The following is an 18,901-nucleotide window of genomic DNA, read 5'->3' on the forward strand; positions in this document are numbered from 1 at the left end:
ACATACTGGTAAGCCACCTGTCTGAAATGAGCAGCTGATCAGTTGGATATTGCCACCCCTGGATAATGTATAAAGGGGGGTCAAACCCAACTCACTCATAAGCATTTGCTACTGACTGTAAGGAGGCAATGAAAACTTGATGGTACTATTGTGACTGTTCCAGATCTGATGGACTTCACCCAGCTGTCTCTCCATGACACAAAGAGGATGGAGATGCAGACTCAGGTTAGTGGTATGGACCATGGTTGGAGAAAGTGCTTGTCGCCTCCTGGGTCTGTCTTGTGTGTTAATGAAGTGTGTCCCTGTTTCACTGTTGTCTCATCATTTCTCGCCATGTCTCACTGTTTTGTCAGTTCGCCATGTGTCACACTATGATCTCACCAAATCTTATCACATGACACGTCGCGATGTAACTGGAATACTGATCAAAGCAGCATTAAATCTAACACTTTCTCTCTCTCACCCATTATTATCTCCCCAGTTTGAAAAACAGGGCATATAGCAATCAGCATGTCCGTTCGTCCATCAGGCATCTATTTTCCGTTTCCAGAGAAGAACTCCTAAACTTCTGAATATTCCTTGTTGAAACTTGTTGTTAATGTCAGTCTAGTGGCTTTAGATGATTTAGGATATTTTTATTTTGGGATATTTTTTCATGAAGACAAGTTGGACCTTTACTGAAAATGAGACTAGTGCTCCATTCTGGAGCAGAATTTGAAACTGTTGTATATTTCTGTGTGAAACAAGCTATACAAATCAATCTAGTCGTTACCTCGTACCTTTTGATGATTTGGGATGTTTGCTAATTTATTTTTTCATGTTTTCATGACAACAAGTTGGAATTTACTGACTATGAGGATCGTGCTTGTTTCTGGAGCTGAACTCCAAAACCGTGGGGATATGGAAAAATACTGAACTGTATTATTTTTTTTCTTCTCTGAACTGATGGTATCCAACGGTATCAGTAGCCAAACTCCATTTTCCGAATTGCGCCAGTCCGGTGAGATATGTCATCTCCTGATGACTCTTGTCACATGTTGTCACTGTCTCACCCTATATTCTCACCTGTTCCCAGGTGCGTGTGATTGAGCTGGAGACGATGCTGGAGCAGGAGCGGAGGAAGCTAGGGGATCTGAGGAAGCAGCACTACCAGCTGGCCGGAGAGGTGGGTACCCCGTCATGCACCTCTCATGCTGCATGAACCATACACACTTGTACTCAGACCGTGTAGTCGACTATTACTCTATAGCTGGAAGATGGGATTTAATGTACTGTGTTCATACACACTTGTACTCAGACCGTGTAGTTGACTATTACTCTATAGCTGGAAGATGGGATTTAATGTACTGTGTTCAAACACACTTGTACTCAGACTTTGTAGTCGATTATTACCAGTACATTCATAGCTGGAAAATGGGATTTAATGTACCGTATTCGCCATAATAAGCACAATGTTGCTTCGAAAATTGATAATGGAGGCACTTATTAAAACTAAACACTACAAGTTCAATTTGTTGTCGGAGATGGATTGGTAGTGAACAAACTTAGTTCAAGCATCGATGAAACTAAAAATTTTGTGATTATAGTGACGAGGCAATTATATTCCCCTTCTACACTGATGTTTTCTTTGAAAAATCTGTACTATACACGAGCAAATACCTACTGTCATAAATGTTGGCTCTTAGTAGCGGGCACTTGCAAATTGGTTTAGAAGTTGGTCTTAGGGTTCATATTGGTGCAGAGTGCTTAATATGGCGGATACGGTAATAATTTATGTACATGCACAGTGGGTCAAGGTTGTGTATTATATCAAAATAATTCCAAGAAATTAAACGTTGTTCATTTCTGTACAGAAACACAAGATCAATCAGAAAAGTTCAATGTTGTTTATATTATTACTTTTTCATATATATCATATATTTGATTCCAGAAATATTTGCAACTAAAACTAGTGATTTTTTCATCATAATCTCTATCAAATAATACAAATGTTGCCAGATTTTGTTCACTAACACCTTGTTCACAAACTGGTTTGGGCGGTGGTGTAGCCCTGTGGTTAAAGTGTTCGCTGAAGGCCCGGGTTCAATTCCCTGCATGGGTACAATGTGTGAAAAGCCTATCTGGTGTCCATGCCGTGATGTAGCTGGGATATTGCTAGTAGCGGCGTAAAACCAAACACACTCATTCACTGGTTTCCTCTGCAAATCTAAAATCACTGAGTATTGGGCAGTGTTTGGGTTTTCTTGACCTTATTGGATAATAGCAACACCAAGTTACATCATTAATGACACCAACATTGATGATGCTATTAGGAAGGAGAGGAGAATGGACTCGGGGAAGATGTCAACGTAAGTTTGTTAAATTCAAGACATTTTGTTGTTTTAGGGGCTACAAATTTCCATGTCACTTCCATTCAGAAAATATGTAGAACATGAAATGAAAAGAAGTTTGGAATATATAGAAGTTGGAAATGACATGTTAATTTTGCTGCAACTCCCGAATGTTAAACAGGTTGGCGTCATGAAACATGGGCTTGAACATCAAGGTTGGCATTAGTGTCAAGGCGGACTAAGTCAGGATCGTCAGGATTTATCATGAAAATCTGATTTTTATATTCTACAGAATAATTTTTTCCATGATATTTGACAGAGGATGTTATATTTTAAGATATTTGCAATTAATCACTTCACATAGCATGATATCGGTCATTGTTATGATGATGATGGTTATGTTTTGCACAAAGAAAGTTCACTATTTTCACTTGTGCATGTAGACAAACCACAGTTACGATGAATTTCCTGCCAGCACGTGTGGATTCAGAAGTGGAAATACTTCACACGTAGTCACCTTGATAGTTCTTATGTTTGGTGGTGCATCACCATACACTCTCAGCTTTCTGCACAGACAGTGGTACATAGCGGTAGCAACACCTAGCGTATGTAGTCATGTTGTAGACATGGAACACTCCCCTGTAGGGATTTCAGGTTAAAATAGGTCCCCTGTACCTCATGCATGTTGTAAGAACTCACTACTAGGAGGACCTGGAGATCAGGCTCAGGGACCAGGACCTCGTTCCACAAAGTGACCTTAGTGCTACGGTGATCGATGATCGTAAGTCTATGTTAAAGTATGGGAGTTACGATCACCTTAGTGCTACGATGATCGTAAGTCTATGTCAAAGTATGGAGTTACGATCACCTTAGTGCTACGATGATTGATGATCATAAGTCTATGTCAAAGTATGGGAGTTACGATCACCTCAGTGCTACGATGATCGTAAGTCTGTCAAAGTATGGAGTTACGATCACCTTAGTGCTACGATGATTGATGATCGTAAGTCTATGTCAAAGTATGGGAGTTACGATCACCTTAGTGCTACGATGATTGATGATCGTAAGTCTATGTTAAAGTATGGGAGTTACAATCACCTTAGTGCTACAATGATGAGAAGGCTATGTCAAAGTATGGAGTTACGATCACCTCAGTGCTACGATGATTGTAAATCTGTGTTAAAGTATGGGAGTTATGATTACGTAAGTGCTAAGATCCCCACTGTGGAACGGGCTGAAAGTATGTGTGGGTCATTGCTCATACTGTCAATCACTGGTTTGTCTTTGATTCTAACCAGCCGGTGGGGATTTCCAGTTAGAGTCGGCCCCAGCAACCTATGCTGGTCTCAAGAGGCAACCACATTGACTCAGGGACTTAGTTGATGGTGTGTCATCGTACCACTACAGCGTGGATCTTTGTTCTTAATGTCAGTCACTGGATTATCTGGTGTAGACACAGCTTTTACAGGCTGCTGTTATATTGTGGGATTATTGCTGAAGATGGGGTTAAAAAACAAACAGACAAAACTTCTAATCAGCGGGAATAGATCCCCAGCAACCGATGCTTGTCATGAAAGGCAACTTCATTGCATTAGGTGGTCAGGCTTGGTGACCCGTGTCAGTGACCCTGATGGTATGGACCATAGTACATTCTATCAATCACTGGTTTGCCTGGCACAGGTTAGATAGTTACAGGTCATTGTGACATGGCTGGAATATTGCTGACTGGACATAAAACATTCACTCCATCTACTCACTTAGATATATTGTGTATATTCTCCGTAGAATATATGTATCTAAGTATGCTATACACTGAAGACTCTGATTATAAGAAATATTGAGGTGATAGGGTGATGGACATTGCCAGGATGCCCTGTAGAACTCTTTGGGTCTCTTTTCTTGCCTTAGGTCACCTTTGTAATTTTGAATATGTACTACCAGTTTGACTATAGTATTCAGTTAAGTCTAACACTTTCATCTACCTAGTTTTGGTGAGTCTAGATACAGCCCATGATGTACAAGTGTGGGGCCTAACACTGCAGATAACTCATAGATACCAGTAACCCCACTCAGGGAAGGCTTCTTGAAATAAAACCCTTGTGTACTCCAACTCTAAGGCAACTGATTCATGTTTTGCTTTGATACTGAACATTTCTATTGAATATTATCAGAACTAAAACAAATAATTGCTAATGTCCTGTCCTTATGTAGATTCTAGGGTTCCAGAATTTGGGTAAATATCAGCCATATTGCTGACACAATACCCAGTTCAGCTATTCTGAGATAAAGGGACACAGATGACCCAGTGGTCTAAAAAAAAGAAGCTGTAATACTGTATGCAGAGTTGCATCCCTTAAATGAGCCAGGATCTTCATGCTGAATATCCGATTCATTCCAGTGATAGGCCATGGTCTGTCCACACCCTTGCTGCATCAGTCATAAATGTGTTAGCTCCCCCGCCCCTGCCCCCAATTTTAGGATTTTCTTTGATCTATACTACTCAAGAGAAGTAACAGAACACTTAATTATTTCTGATAACTATAGTTATGTCAGGATAGATTAACTATAGTAATATGACAGAATCGGATGTTCTGTAACTTCTTTTGAGCAATATATTTAATGCTGTCATTATGAAATATTATTCACTATTTGAAATTTAAGCATGAAAGTCAAGGAGTCTTGTTGCAGCCTCAATGTTAAAGTTTAGGGGCAAATACCATAGCAGCAGACACCAGCTACTGCCATGTTTCCACTGAACAGTCTATGCAGAAAGCATGTGAGGGTTTGTTTGAGATGGTGTCACCATCTCCACATCGTCCAGTTTCATACTTCAACCTTGTTGATTCTTGTCACTAGTCACCGATAGCATGCTTCAAGCATCCGGCCGTCGCCGCCATTCCTGTTGTTACCACACTAACATTCTGTTACCAACTGATATGTTACCATCTGCGCATTGAAGTCAGGAATGTTCGTCAGACACATATCTCTCATACATGATGTTGTCCACTAAAACAAACACACATTGATTATGTCACGTTACTCAATTAGCAAAGATGTCGCCTTCTGATACTGGGTTCTGACTTGTTATATATCGGTCATATTTTCAGTTTCGTGTTGTCTCAAATTTGAGAATAAACATCCTTAAGTGCTCAGATTAAGGTGTCATGAAACCATTGTTGTTTTATTTGCAAAATCATTTTCTTTCTGACAAACTCAATGTGTGTTTACAGGACAAATCTAACCATGTTAACAATTATATTGTTTAGTTCTTTTTCACTCGCTCTATGAAAACTGAATCAAAGTTATGGGCAAAGATTGATTTGAAGATTATGAAACCTTAATATAAATTGTTCTTTCTAGAGCTTCTGACTTGACCAACCATTTCTGTACAGATACAAGTTTGACATCCTACCACCAAATTAATGGAGTAGTTTCCGAAGACAATGCTCTGTCCAAATAAAAGCATCTGTCTCTCAACAACAGTGCTGCAATGGTGTGAAATCATTGCCGTGTACTAAACATTTAAGAAAAACAGTACAAAAAGTAGCAGTTTATTCAAATATTTTTGCCCAAATATGACTTGATCTAGTCCAAATTAACATCAGTTCTTTGCTTGCCGTTTAAACAGTTTTGGAATGTCTTGTTCCATATACATACATGCTACACAATGCAGCCAACATGCCAGTTGCTGCCATTTAGAATAGACGCACAGAATATTTTTATTGTCATATGTTTTTTTCTTTCTTTTTCTCAAAATTGGATGACATATCTTTGAAATCTTGTATTACTGTTGTAAATATTTATTTTACACTCTTCAACTTTTACACCAAAATAACAGCATTTTGTTTTCACAATTCTGCTCTGAAATCTGACTCTTTCAGATCTAATAATCCATGTTTGATTTTACATCGACTTAAGACATAGATTTCCTAGCTTTTCTGAGGAAACATTTTTTTTTAGACATTAAATTAGTTTTACACATACTACATCAGCATTTAATTGATGTGGAATTCCTTGCAAGGTTTTCCTATCCCTTTATAATTTTTTTCCGTGCCTGTTTTTAGATGAGTGTTAGGAATTCATGTTTGGCTTGAAAAAGCATGTTTAAATGTGGTCTTAAGTGTATTAATTTTGAAATAGTTGCCATATGATTGATGTGCATCCACCTGACAGTTCAGACAGTTGCCATTATTTGTAGGGATAGGCCATTTGTTATTGGGACGGTGGAGCAGAGACTATGTCCATGGATTGGCCCAAAAGGATAATCCGCCCCAAATGTCGAACATTTCTATTTTTGCGAACCTTCCCATAATACTTATTAAAATGTTTTGATGACATTTTCCCTGAAAGCTGTAAGTGAAAGTTGTTAGTTTTTACAAATATCGATTAATAGGACAGGGCGGCGAGGAAGTCTTGTGCTTAAACCATTCACTCTTCCCGCTGAAGACCCCGATTTGATGCCCCATGTGAACACATGTGAAAACCATTAATGGTGATCTCTGCTGTTGTATAGCTGGAATATTGCTTACAGCAGTGTCAAACCCAACTCACTCACTCACTCAACAAAACAGTAACCTGTGTTACTTGTGTATGATTTTAAAACCTCCTGACGACTTGTGATGTTTTCGGGACAATCCTTGTGTCCTCTCTGACCCACCCTCCCACAGCCTGTAATATATTGCCTCTAGTTCTCCTCAGCTAGATGCAGAAGAACTATATCTTAGCTGGCTTAAGTTAGCTAACATGCTCCGGGGAACTCATTCATGTACCTTAATCCTCTGACTTGGTACTGGTGTTATTAACCATATGAAATGAAATGTTTTCTAGCAAGAACTCTGTATTATTCCGTTCTATCTATGTCTTGTATTGATGAATGTCCACAGTCAGTATTGAATCTCTGTCAGAAGTGGATGTGAGATCAATTGATTGAGTTTTTTTCCAGGATTATTTTCGGTCCATATGGGTACAGTGTGTGAGCCTATGTCTTGGTGTTCCCTCTGATGCTGCTGGTGTGTTGGTGAAAGCAGAATAAATGCCCTATAAGAGACTTACTCTCCTGAATACCAATGAGCCCGACAAGTGACTAGCCATCTTGCTTTATAACGCTCATTGAAATTGACCACAAATAGGTCATCTAAAATCAGATGTGTCACTGGACTGTGTGTGCTACCTCAAGAATTGTTGCCATATTTGAAATGGCTGTTCACTGACTCCCTCCCCAATACCTCTCCTTATTGCTAGCTGGCCACACTCAGTCTGTGACTTTAGCCACTGGTCCGATGCCGGATCTTGTAAAATTCTGTTACCCAGTTAACTGGGATAATAATCCATATTATAACACTAAAATCTCCTGAAAATGATGCTTAGAGCCATATTCAGGCAAAGGTTTTTGGCACAAACTGCATGTCATACACACGTTGTGACATCAATACGACTGTCCACATTGTGCCATCATTGTGACCACCAAATCTCCACTTTAACTTTTTGTGATTTGTACAAAGATGGGTACCTGCTGTTCCCCTGGAAATTGTAAGTCCAGGAAATTGACAGTGGTGGAATGGAATGATTCAGAGAGATCTTGCTTACGAGTTAATGAAATAGTTTGCAAAATCATAATACTTCATGTCCTGTTGCAAAAAGCAGCATCTGAATTTCAGTTTGTCTGGTTTCGGAGAATCAATTTCTGCCTTTTTTGAATACGTCCAAATGGAAATACAAAGAGAAACTAGATTGGTCTGTTTTGCAACCAGCAACATGAGGTTAATGTTTTTTGCAAAAGATGACTGTTGATGTTTATGTTTCAATTTTGTGACATTTGAATGTTAATGAATTGTGGTGAGATTTGAACAGTTATGAATAATAGTGAGATTTGAGACACTGGTTTATTTGAGTGTTTCAGCATTGTATTATGACATGTAAGTTAGATGGATGGAAGAGGGATAAATGGTTGGATGATGGATGAAATGAAGTTCAAAGGCATATCGCCATCATGACTCAAACTGAAACAAAATTATTTTTTTATTAAATTTTTTTTCACTTTCTTGAGAAACCACAAGCCATAACATGTATGTATACTACTCAAAAGAAGTTAAAGAACACCCAATGACAGATTAGCTATTGTAATATTAAAGAGTGAGGTGCTAGTTTAACTTCTTTTGAGTACTATATGACATATCAATCAAACGACTGGATATATTTAATGTTTCTGGTTACTAAGACTGCTGAATCTGAGTGGTGTTTTTCTAGTCAGAGGTGCCAGTTTACAAAGACTGGCTAGGGCCCTGGGACTCGGATATGTTGTGATCATTCTCGGGTAACCATGGTAACGGGTAAGACAGATGCATGGTGTGGCCTGCACCAGGTTTTGCCACATGCTGAGATGGCTCCAGTTCTATTGTTGATGACTGAACGTTCATTGACAGCATGGTGTTTGTTTAATTGTGCTGTCGCTTCTGTAATGGGGAGAAAAGTTCTGGTATTAGGAGATGCTTACTACAGGTTGTATGGGTTTTATGTACCGAAAGATCTTGTACAGAAGTCACAACCATCAACACCGATACAGGAACATTAAGAGCAGGGTTAGAATTGGTCTTCAGCAACCTATGCTTGTCGTACAAGGCGACTAACGTGATCGGGGGGTCAGGTTCGCTGTGTGTATCACAGTTGCATCCGTGTATCATCTCACCACAAGTAAGTGCTCACCATGTCATCCCACTGATGCATCAGTGTATCGTCCCACCACAAGTAAGTGCTCACCATATCAACCTACTGATGCATCCGTGTATCGTCCCACCACAAGTAAGTGCTCACCATATCATCCCACTGATGCATCCGTGTATCGTCCCACCACAAGTAAGTGCTCACCATGTCATCCCACTGATGTATCCGTGTATCGTCCCACCACAAGTAAGTGCTCACCATATCATCCCACTGATGCATCAGTGTATCGTCCCACCACAAGTAAGTGCTCACCATGTCATCCCACTGATGCATCGGTGTATCGTTCCACCACAAGTAAGTGCTCACCATATCATCCCACTGATGCATCCGTGTATCGTCCCACCACAAGTAAGTGCTCACCATGTCATCCCACTGATGCATCGGTGTATCGTCCCACCACAAGTAAGTGCTCACCATGTCATCCCACTGATGCATCCGTGTATCGTCCCACCACAAGTAAGTGCTCACCATATCATCCCACTGATGCATTGGTGTATCGTCCCACCACAAGTAAGTGCTCACCATGTCATCCCACTGATGCATCCGTGTATCGTCCCACCACAAGTAAGTGCTCACCATATCATCCCACTGATGCATCCGTGTATCGTCCCACCACAAGTAAGTGCTCACCATGTCATCCCACTGATGCATCCGTGTATCGTTCCACCACAAGTAAGTGCTCACCATATCATCCCACTGATGCATCCGTGTATCGTCCCACCACAAGTAAGTGCTCACCATATCATCCCACTGATGCATCCGTGTATCGTCCCACCACAAGTAAGTGCTCACCATATCATCCCACTGATGCATCCGTGTATCATCCCACCACAAGTAAGTGCTCACCATATCATCCCACTGATGCATCCGTGTATCATCCCACCACAAGTAAGTGCTCACCATATCATCCCACTGATGCATCCGTGTATCGTCCCGCCACAAGTAAGTGCTCACCATGTCATCAGTGAAACTCAGCATGCTGTTAGGGTGGCAGTAAGTCGTTGGAAATGGTTTTCATATTTGAGAAAATGTTTTAGAAAATGAAAAGGTCAACATATCTTTCAAGTGTGAACCATCACTTGCTATGATTTGTGTGCATGATTTGGGATGTAAGTGATCAATAATCTAATAACTGGTATGTGTTTCCAAATATATCAATGATTTTATTTTTATTTTAAAAAACTCAAATATGTTAGTTTGAGGTTAGTGACAAAAACTGCTAAGTCTTGACTGATTTTGTTTTTACCTGGAGTGTTTAACAGCAACACAACCTGTGAGGTCCAGGTTAGACTAGGTCTTCAGCAACCCATGCTTGTTGTATGAGGCAACTAACGGGTATGCTTGTCGTAAGAGGCGACTAACGTGATCGGGTGGTCAGACTCGCTGACTTGGTTGTCGATGCTCTGGATGTCAATCACTGGATTGTCTGGTCCACAGTTGTTTACTTACAGGCCACCGTCATAAAGCTGGAATATTGATGAGTGTGTCGTTAGACAACAAACAAACAAATAATAGCAACAAAGTGAATGTTGTTTTTGCATCATGACAATTTGATAACAAAGTTGGTGTTGATGAAACAGGGTGTAGCCACAGTGCCTGCTGAGTGTGTAGTAGGATAGCTTGTTGGCAAGGCGTGCTGTCAGTGTTGAGCATGAAGGCCACAACTGCCTCTCTACCTACAGTTCTGTAACAGCATGGCCAGGATGAGGGCAGGGCTCTGGTGGAAACCAGATTTCAGAGGACAAGCATGAACGTTTTATGTTCTGTCAGAATGATGAATTAGGAATTATGCTATAGATTATTGTGCCTTGAGGAAACGTTTTTGAAATTATGTAAATTGAACAAATTTCCTGACATTATTTTCATTGTCTATGTGTATGTGACACAATGTTTCTTATTCAATATACATTGAAGCTTTTACTGATGTGTTGATGAATGTTTGATATTTGATTGTGTTAATTTAGTGTTAATTTTGTGTGGTATTTTAGTGTAAATTTAGTGTTAATTAAGTGTTACTGTTCATTTTGGAAGGGATCTCTTTCAGTAATGTTACAATAATTGTCTTTTAACAGTGAATTTGATTTGTTGAAAAAAAGGTCACTTAACACTAAACATAACATAAATGATTCTTTTTCTCATGTGTTTGCAGAAAAGCTGACGTGGTTGAGGAGAAGGCTGGCGGTGGTATTTTAATCTGAGTGCTGTGTAAAGACTATAACCAAGATGTCCCGGAAAATGTCATACACACATGTCGTCACTTCAGTCATCACGAGAGGTCATCATGTTACTTAGCCATCAAGGTCACTAGGTCATCCAAGGTCATCAGCTTTGAGAGAGGTCATCGAGGGTCAATGGGTCATTGAGAAGAGTCTTCACATGACACTCACAAAGAGGTCAAATGACCCCATGCTACAGTAACAGAAGAATGCTATGGATTATTTTTAATTTTTATTTTTTAACGATTTTGAAAACATGCAAGGGATGATTGTCAGATATATTGGACTTTTTATGTATTTAGTGACGTGTGTGAATCATACCCAGGTAATTGAAAGAACTTAAGACATTCATTTGGACTTTCACACATATTGTCCAGAAAATGGAATAATTAATCTGTTACCATTTCTTTATATTCGAATACCCCCACAGTATGTATATGTACAGGTATATCAGATCCTATTAAACAAATATAAGTTTCAACAACTAAAGTACTTGACAACTTTTATGTATTGGTCAAAAGAATATACATGTAATCCTGATACTTAACATATGATATCATTATGCACATTAAACATGATAGGCTCCAGCTAGAAGGGCCAGCCAAAGTGTACCGGTAGTACTTCAGTCTGCGACTTTTGCCACTTGTCCGAAGCCCGAGAAGCCTGATATTGCACTTCTGTAGAGGCGTGTGGAATAAGTCATTTCAGCAGTTAATCCCGTACAGTGGAAGGCAGTGGGTGAGTCTTGTGGTTGAAGTATTCGGTATTCAAGCCACACCCGGGTGCAGTGTTTGAAGCCTGTACGATTTTGATATTTTGGACCCCAACCTTTTATAAATGCTGGATCTGCCCTTGTCATTGCACTGTGGACAATACATCGGTACTAATAAATAAAGAATTTTATAATGTAAGTGAAAATTTTGTTCCAGATTGGCCCGTGTTATTTAAATTAAATTTTGAGAGCAAAAGAAGTGTACACATGAGTATATTTGCAGTGTTAGTAATTAAGGTTGAAATAATAGTGAGTGTTATGGCCTTAATGTTCTCAGTTATGGATTTAGAGGTACTATGATTCATATACCATTGCCAACAACCACAAGGGCCCACTGTCTGTCACTGGAGGTGTGACAGTCTGGCAGCAAGAGTACACTAGGTATACATGTGCACATCTTCACATTGAGACTCCATTGAGTGAACACCCTCATATATGTATGTGTATAAATTGAATCTCATACTCACACAATGAATAACTATCATTTCGACATTTCACTGGTCATTTGAACATGTGCTCCAATATGGCCTCATTGTCAGCCATATTGGATATCTGCATTGTCATTGATGTAAAAACTTCATATCTTCATATCATTCACATCTTGGGGGAGGATTCAATGTGTTGCCCATGGCAGTGTTTTATGTACCATATAGGCTGGTGTGGTTTATGACATGTAAGAAATTGGTTCACACATTCAAACTGTATTGGAAATTTATAGTGTTGCGCATGGTTAACATTTGTTATGTATTCAATTCTTGGATAAGTTTGTAATGTACAAATCTCCATGGCATTTCATTCGTTTGTGTAGTTCCTTAACACAAGAAGGGGATAGTGTATCCTGTCTCCAAGATATTGAGTTGACATTTTGGAATATTCAGATGTAACTATTTTGGCACCTTTGTCTCACATGAATCCAGAGTGATGAAATATACTTAATTCATTGACACATGTTAGAAAGGGAATTGGTATATGAGTATCATTTGCAGGACTAATTCTAGGGCGACTAATTTGGAGCGATCCACCAAATGGTTGTTTGTTCATGATATGAGTCTCCATGTTCAAGGTATGTTAACATGATTTTATTCTGGTTTGGATGTAACAAGGATACCAGAAATTATTTGTTGCCAACGTTTATGTCAAGTTTTCTTGATAGTTTAAGATGATACACATAAATAAGATGATACACACATGAGATTTAATAATACATTTTTTTATGATAAAGCTGTAGACTTTGAATGTGACTCGTCAAAATGATAATTGAAACAATTCCCATCGATGCTGAAGAAATCGTAGGGGACTTTATAGAAAAATATATATAGACCCAGACATTCTTTAAAAAAATAATTATGCTTCAAACTGTTGGAAAAGAATTGCCTGCCACAAAAATGACATTGTTGCAAGGTGTGATAACATGTGTAATAACTTTCTGATATTTGCACATGTGCATTTTCGTGATTCTCAATGCTGATTGGTCAACTGAAGCCATAAGACGTCACAGTGCTTCATTGTTGAGAAGATTTGATATGATGTTATCCATTGTTCTTGATGTCACAATTACATGACATCAACTGAACAATGGGCTGCTTTCAGTGAAGTAGGGTTGACATTGCACACAGGTGGTTTTTTTTCATTTTCTCTCTTAAAGTGTCATCAGGTAATATATAGAATAACCTACCCGTAACTCTGCATTACGGATTATCTGTCCCTAGTGAATAAATACTGTAAGTCCCTCCCCAAAGACACGGGATCAACACCATTCATTCTCTCCGGTCAGATAATTTGTCATTCCTCGTAGCTCGTTGGTTATTCTCTAATTGTATCACAGGTGTATAGGTTAATGGTCTCTCTGACAACTTTTATACATGTTTATTATCATGCTTTTGCTATCTTTCTATCTTTAACGCAATCCTTTTTAAAGTTTTCCTGAAGAAGCTCTCCTTTTCATGTGGATAAGTGGTACAGGAAAATATTTCTTTTGAAACTTTACAGTCAGCTGATATTGAAGTTTATTTCTGAGATGCTCTATGTACAGATCTACCAACCGAGGGTTTGTTTTATTGTGACGACTAAGGTATCTAAGATATTTCTCAGCTTGAACAATATGTAGGTGTGAATTCAGTCCTTCATGACTCTTTAATCTAGGCTAGAACATTTGGTTATGTATGTGTGTGTATGTTTCCTGGTAACCAAATAGAAAATGGCAAGTTTCATCCCAATGGAAATTTGACAAATGTGATAATTTGTTTGTATTGTGCCAAGCAATGTGTTTGTGGTTACGTATCCAGCAACCAAGTATGTCGACTTTGGATTATCAGTGTAACCTTTAACCTGTACTCTTTACCCTGCCACCTTTTCTTGTCTCTTATTCTCCTTCCACTTCCACACATATTTTTAACTTTGAGACACAACAATCTTTTTCTAAAAATGAAAACACTGCTGCCTCTTTTTAACGGCATTTTTGGGGTTGTTTTTATAAGGTACAGATGGCTATTATTCAACCAGTCACCTTGGTGTTAGACGTTTTCTTGATACTAGAAAAAAAGGATGAAGATCACTTACTGAAATCCTACAAAGAATTTTACTGGTCTCCAGTAGGGTGGAATTATTTGGTTTGTCTATAAAATAAAATATAAACTTACCATTCATTGTTTATGCCTTACTGTCTGTGATTGTCTATAATTCTAGTTGTGAATGAAAGATAGGATTTCATTTTTGCAACAATGAAGTTTTTAAAGGAAAATGTTTCTTGTGAATTTGTGTTTTTTATCGTACTGCCGGTCTTACTTTTCTTCTTTGTAGAGCAAACAAAGCTGAAGTTGCACATGCCAAGAAGTCAGAGTTTGTACAAATCATGTATATTTGGTACCCAGCAAGATAGAGTTAGGTAAGCTAGAGTTGAGTTCAGTAAGTGTACATATTGGAGTGTCTGAGTTGGCAAGGGTGTTGTCCAATTGGCTGGAAGGTGTTTTTTTAAAAGTTTTGTTTGTTTGAGCATCAGTCTCCTTAATATGTGTCACTGACAAACAATATTGCTCGGTCAATATTAGCATTGAGATGTAACATAATGCCATTGAGCACGCGTAAACTTCCTACTAGTCATAATTGTGAAATGTTGTAGTGTTCAAGCAATGTTATGTCTCGGCTTTGCCCAGCACTCTTAAAGGGTTCTGTGCTCAAAGTGTTAACATCGGAACTGTCATTGTATCAAGTGTTAACATCGATACAGTCATTGTATCAAGGGTTAACATCGATACTGTCATCGTATCAAGGGTTAACATCGATACTGTCATAGTATCAAGGGTTAACATCGATACTGTCTTAGTATGAAGGGTTAAAATCAAAACTGTCATAGTATCAAGTGTTAACATCGATGCTGTCATAGTATCAAGGGTTAACATCGATACTGTCATCGTATCAAGGGTTAACATCGATACTGTCATAGTATCAAGGGTTAACATCGATACTGTCTTAGTATGAAGGGTTAAAATCAAAACTGTCATAGTATCAAGTGTTAACATCGATGCTGTCATAGTATCAAGGGTTAACATCGAAACTGTCATAGTATCAAGGGTTAACATCGATACTGTCATTGTATCAAGTGTTAACATCAATACTGTCATTGTATCAAGTGTTAACATCGAAACTCATAGTATCAAGTGTTAACATCGATGCTGTCATAGTATCAAGGGTTAACATCGATACTGTCATAGTATCAAGGGTTAACATCGATACTGTCATAGTATCAAGGGTTAACATCAATACTGTCATAGTATCAAGTGTTAACATCGATGCTGTCATAGTATCAATGGTTAACATCGGAACTGTCATAGTATCAAGGGTTAACATTGATAAAATGAACCCCTTAAATGTACTGTTTATTTTTAGAGAATATTCATAACTTTATCATTTACAATATTCAGAGTGATTACCTTATCCTGTTCTTGGTTTTCATCCAAGACTTGTCGTCAGTATGATCCTGGGTTTGTCAGCACCATACCCGTGCTCGTGGGTTTCAGTAACAAGGTAAACATCTCAAGGCCTGAATCACTTAGGGCCACCATACCCGTGCTCGTGGGTTTCAGTAACAAGGTAAACATCTCAAGGCCTGATTCACTTAGGGCCACCATACCCGTGCTCGTGGGTTTCAGTAACAAGGTAAACATCTCAAGGCCTGATTCACTTCAGGCATTCCTCCCACGTCAAGCTGGCAGGCCGGGGTGTAAGTGATGAGGTGTTCCAAGCAGTGTTATACCCAGCTGACTCACTCCGTTGTCAACAGAACTTAATTACGCGTTGATGTTGTTGAAACAGTTCATGAATCTACCCAATTGTTTGGCAACAATAAGCTGTGCAAGCCATTGCTTTATAACAACATATTCATGCTAGCACACTTTGTCAAGTGTAATTACCCCAAAGATCTGCCAAAAGGTTTGTTTTTTTATACTTCAACATTGTGTTGCTTTGAAGAAAAGTGGACATGTTCCTTGTGTTAAAGGTGAGCAGATTGTAAACTGTTTGGGTTTTTTCAGTTTTAAAGGGTTTTTCACTTCCTTTGTTATTGATTGGGATTTTATTTCTGGTGCTGTTTAAGTCTTTGTTGTAGCCATTTCCTCAGTGCCTTAGTTTTCATGTGTAGAAATAAACTGGGATTTTTGTCACAAGCAGTTAATTATGTCAATTAACACACACCAAGGTACCCTGGAATGGCTCATGTTAAAAAGCCCAGATGAACTCCGTGGATTTGAAGATTGTTTTCTCCACCTTCAACCTTCAGTTTGATCATGTGTTTCTGGAAACTGATGATTGTTGAATTTTGACATCAAGTATGTCAATTGAAATATTTCTGTGAGGTATTAATCTGTTTACTTAAGATATTAGGTAGTGCTATGCTTACAAATGAAGTTATTATGACGGATTGATATTTTTATTTAAAATACTCGGATTGCTGTTGAGATATTGTAGGATTTATGGCAACACTTGTGAAGATCATGATGAAGGCCCATTTGCACCTCATACTTCTACACAGACTTGCAAACTTTGTGCTACAGACGTGCATCTGGGTCGGGATCTACTGTTTGTTGTAAAAGACGAAATGGCAATCAGGTAGCCACAGTGATGGATAGTACACGGATGGTCACCAAGGAGAACTTTCCTCTGTGACCTGGCTGTGTCATCGTACCTGATGGTGTGGATCAATGCTCATGCTATCAACCACAGGTTGACCTACTAATGGCCTCTTAGAAGTCAATATTCCAGTTATGATGCTGACTTGACAGTAAACCTTGGCATGGTCTGTCACAAAAGAAATTTTATTTGAATGCTTTTCTCACTGTTCTTGAGTTATGGTCATTCCAGAGTGCAATACAATTCTTCAATTCTTGAAATTGTGGAACAGTAATATATCTGAATTGTCTAATTCTATTATTATACTAAGCATACTATACCTCAGCATTTCTTTCACTTATAACCCATACAGAGTTGTATTAACAGGGTTCATGATTATTTAGACACATTGTAATTTTGACCAATGAAATGTATTTATTTAAACTTGTATTACAAAGTTGTGTGTCATACTGCCTGTTTTTGAATGCATTATATAAATCATTTTTAATCTATACTGATGTGTATTCTGTTTATGGAGATCTACTCTACTCTTTGTTAAGCTTTATAGAGCAGTGAACCATCCCACTGCAATGTTCATTGTTGGCTTCATGTTAACCTGGAAGTTTGTTCGTCCCTCTTGTCCTCAAACAATCATTTTGAACTATGTTTTTGTAACCCAGCACAATAAATCATTATCAAGATTGTGGTCTGAGAGAAAATAGTTAAAAAATTTAACTTTGATTTGTATTTGTTTTAGATTTGAAAAAAAGCTAAAATTCTTTACAGCTGAGATGAAAAGGCTTCTTCTTGGAAATAAGGTGCGATCGGGTAGCCTACTGGTTAAAGCGTTCGCTCATCATGCCAAAGACCCGGGTTTGATTCCCGATGTGTGAAGCCCATTTATGGTGTCCCTCACAGTGATATTGCTGGAATATTGCTAAAAGCGGCGTAAAACCACACTCACTCACTCACTCTTTGAAATAAACCGCAGTTCCTTGTAGCTTGTCAGTTATTCTCATAATATTAATTGCGGTTGAATTTGTGAAATGCACTAATCATTAGTTTGATTCTTGTATAGACAGTGTGACATTAAAGATGAATATCTTTCTTATGTGAGTTTTGAAGTATTGGATTACCACCAGGGCCTCTGTAATGGACAAACTCGTTGTTATGAGAGTTGTTGTAAAAGGCCGTTCAATACACTGAAACGAAAGTTATGTTTTGTTGTGCCCAAAGTCATAACCCTAGGCTACTGAATAGTTCATATGCAAGTGTCCTATTTGTTTTCTTTGAGATATGGTTTGACCTGATTGTTGGAGGACATCTAAAGTGTTCGTGTCTGTACACAGCAGTTTGTGTATGTGTGTGTCTAGGTATGTGTCACTCTACATGCAAATTATTTATTTAAACTACTGACATATGCATCTATGTAAACTTTCAACAGAAATAAATACATCATGTCTACACTCATCTGGAGTTGTTACGTATGTCCCGGGAGATGTTGTTTGGAATGACCTTGGAAGACAGCTTTCTCTCCAGCTTAACTGGGGCCATGTTAACGCAGTCGTTGAGGGTGACGCAATTCATTGTTCAAAGCTGCATTTCAGAAATCTGTAGGAATCCCAGATTCGCCCTGATTGTGTTTCTTTGTGTTTCAGAACCGTGCACATGGTGGTATCTTTAGTCTGAAATGCTGTGATAGGACTGAAATATTTGTCAAAGAGCTCATTGCATCATCCATCATTGGATTGCATGGTTTG

General features: G+C 38.6%; 1 protein-coding gene across 6 annotated transcripts in view; it reads left to right on the forward strand.

Moving 5' to 3' along the window:
• LOC125380063 (huntingtin-interacting protein 1-like) overlaps nucleotides 1-18,611 on the forward strand; it is a 67,153-nt gene extending 48,542 nt beyond the window's left edge. For 2 of the 6 annotated variants that reach the window (XM_048396261.1, XM_048396263.1), the window contains 3 exons: nucleotides 164-225; nucleotides 1,076-1,165; nucleotides 2,313-3,164. In XM_048396261.1, coding sequence (XP_048252218.1) covers nucleotides 164-225; nucleotides 1,076-1,165; nucleotides 2,313-2,435 — 275 coding nt within the window. In that variant the 3' untranslated portion in view covers nucleotides 2,436-3,164. Of the gene's footprint in view, nucleotides 1-163; nucleotides 226-1,075; nucleotides 1,166-2,312; nucleotides 3,165-11,199 lie in introns of those variants that run through there. The other 4 variants (XM_048396260.1, XM_048396259.1, XM_048396262.1 and 1 more) reach the window with 4 other exon arrangements.
• The last annotated feature ends 290 nt before the right edge of the window (nucleotides 18,612-18,901 follow it).

The sequence above is a fragment of the Haliotis rufescens genome, unplaced genomic scaffold (genome assembly GCF_023055435.1).
Source record: "Haliotis rufescens isolate VD_foot unplaced genomic scaffold, xgHalRufe1.0.p SCAF_15, whole genome shotgun sequence".
Classification (NCBI taxonomy): Eukaryota; Metazoa; Mollusca; class Gastropoda; order Lepetellida; family Haliotidae; genus Haliotis; species Haliotis rufescens.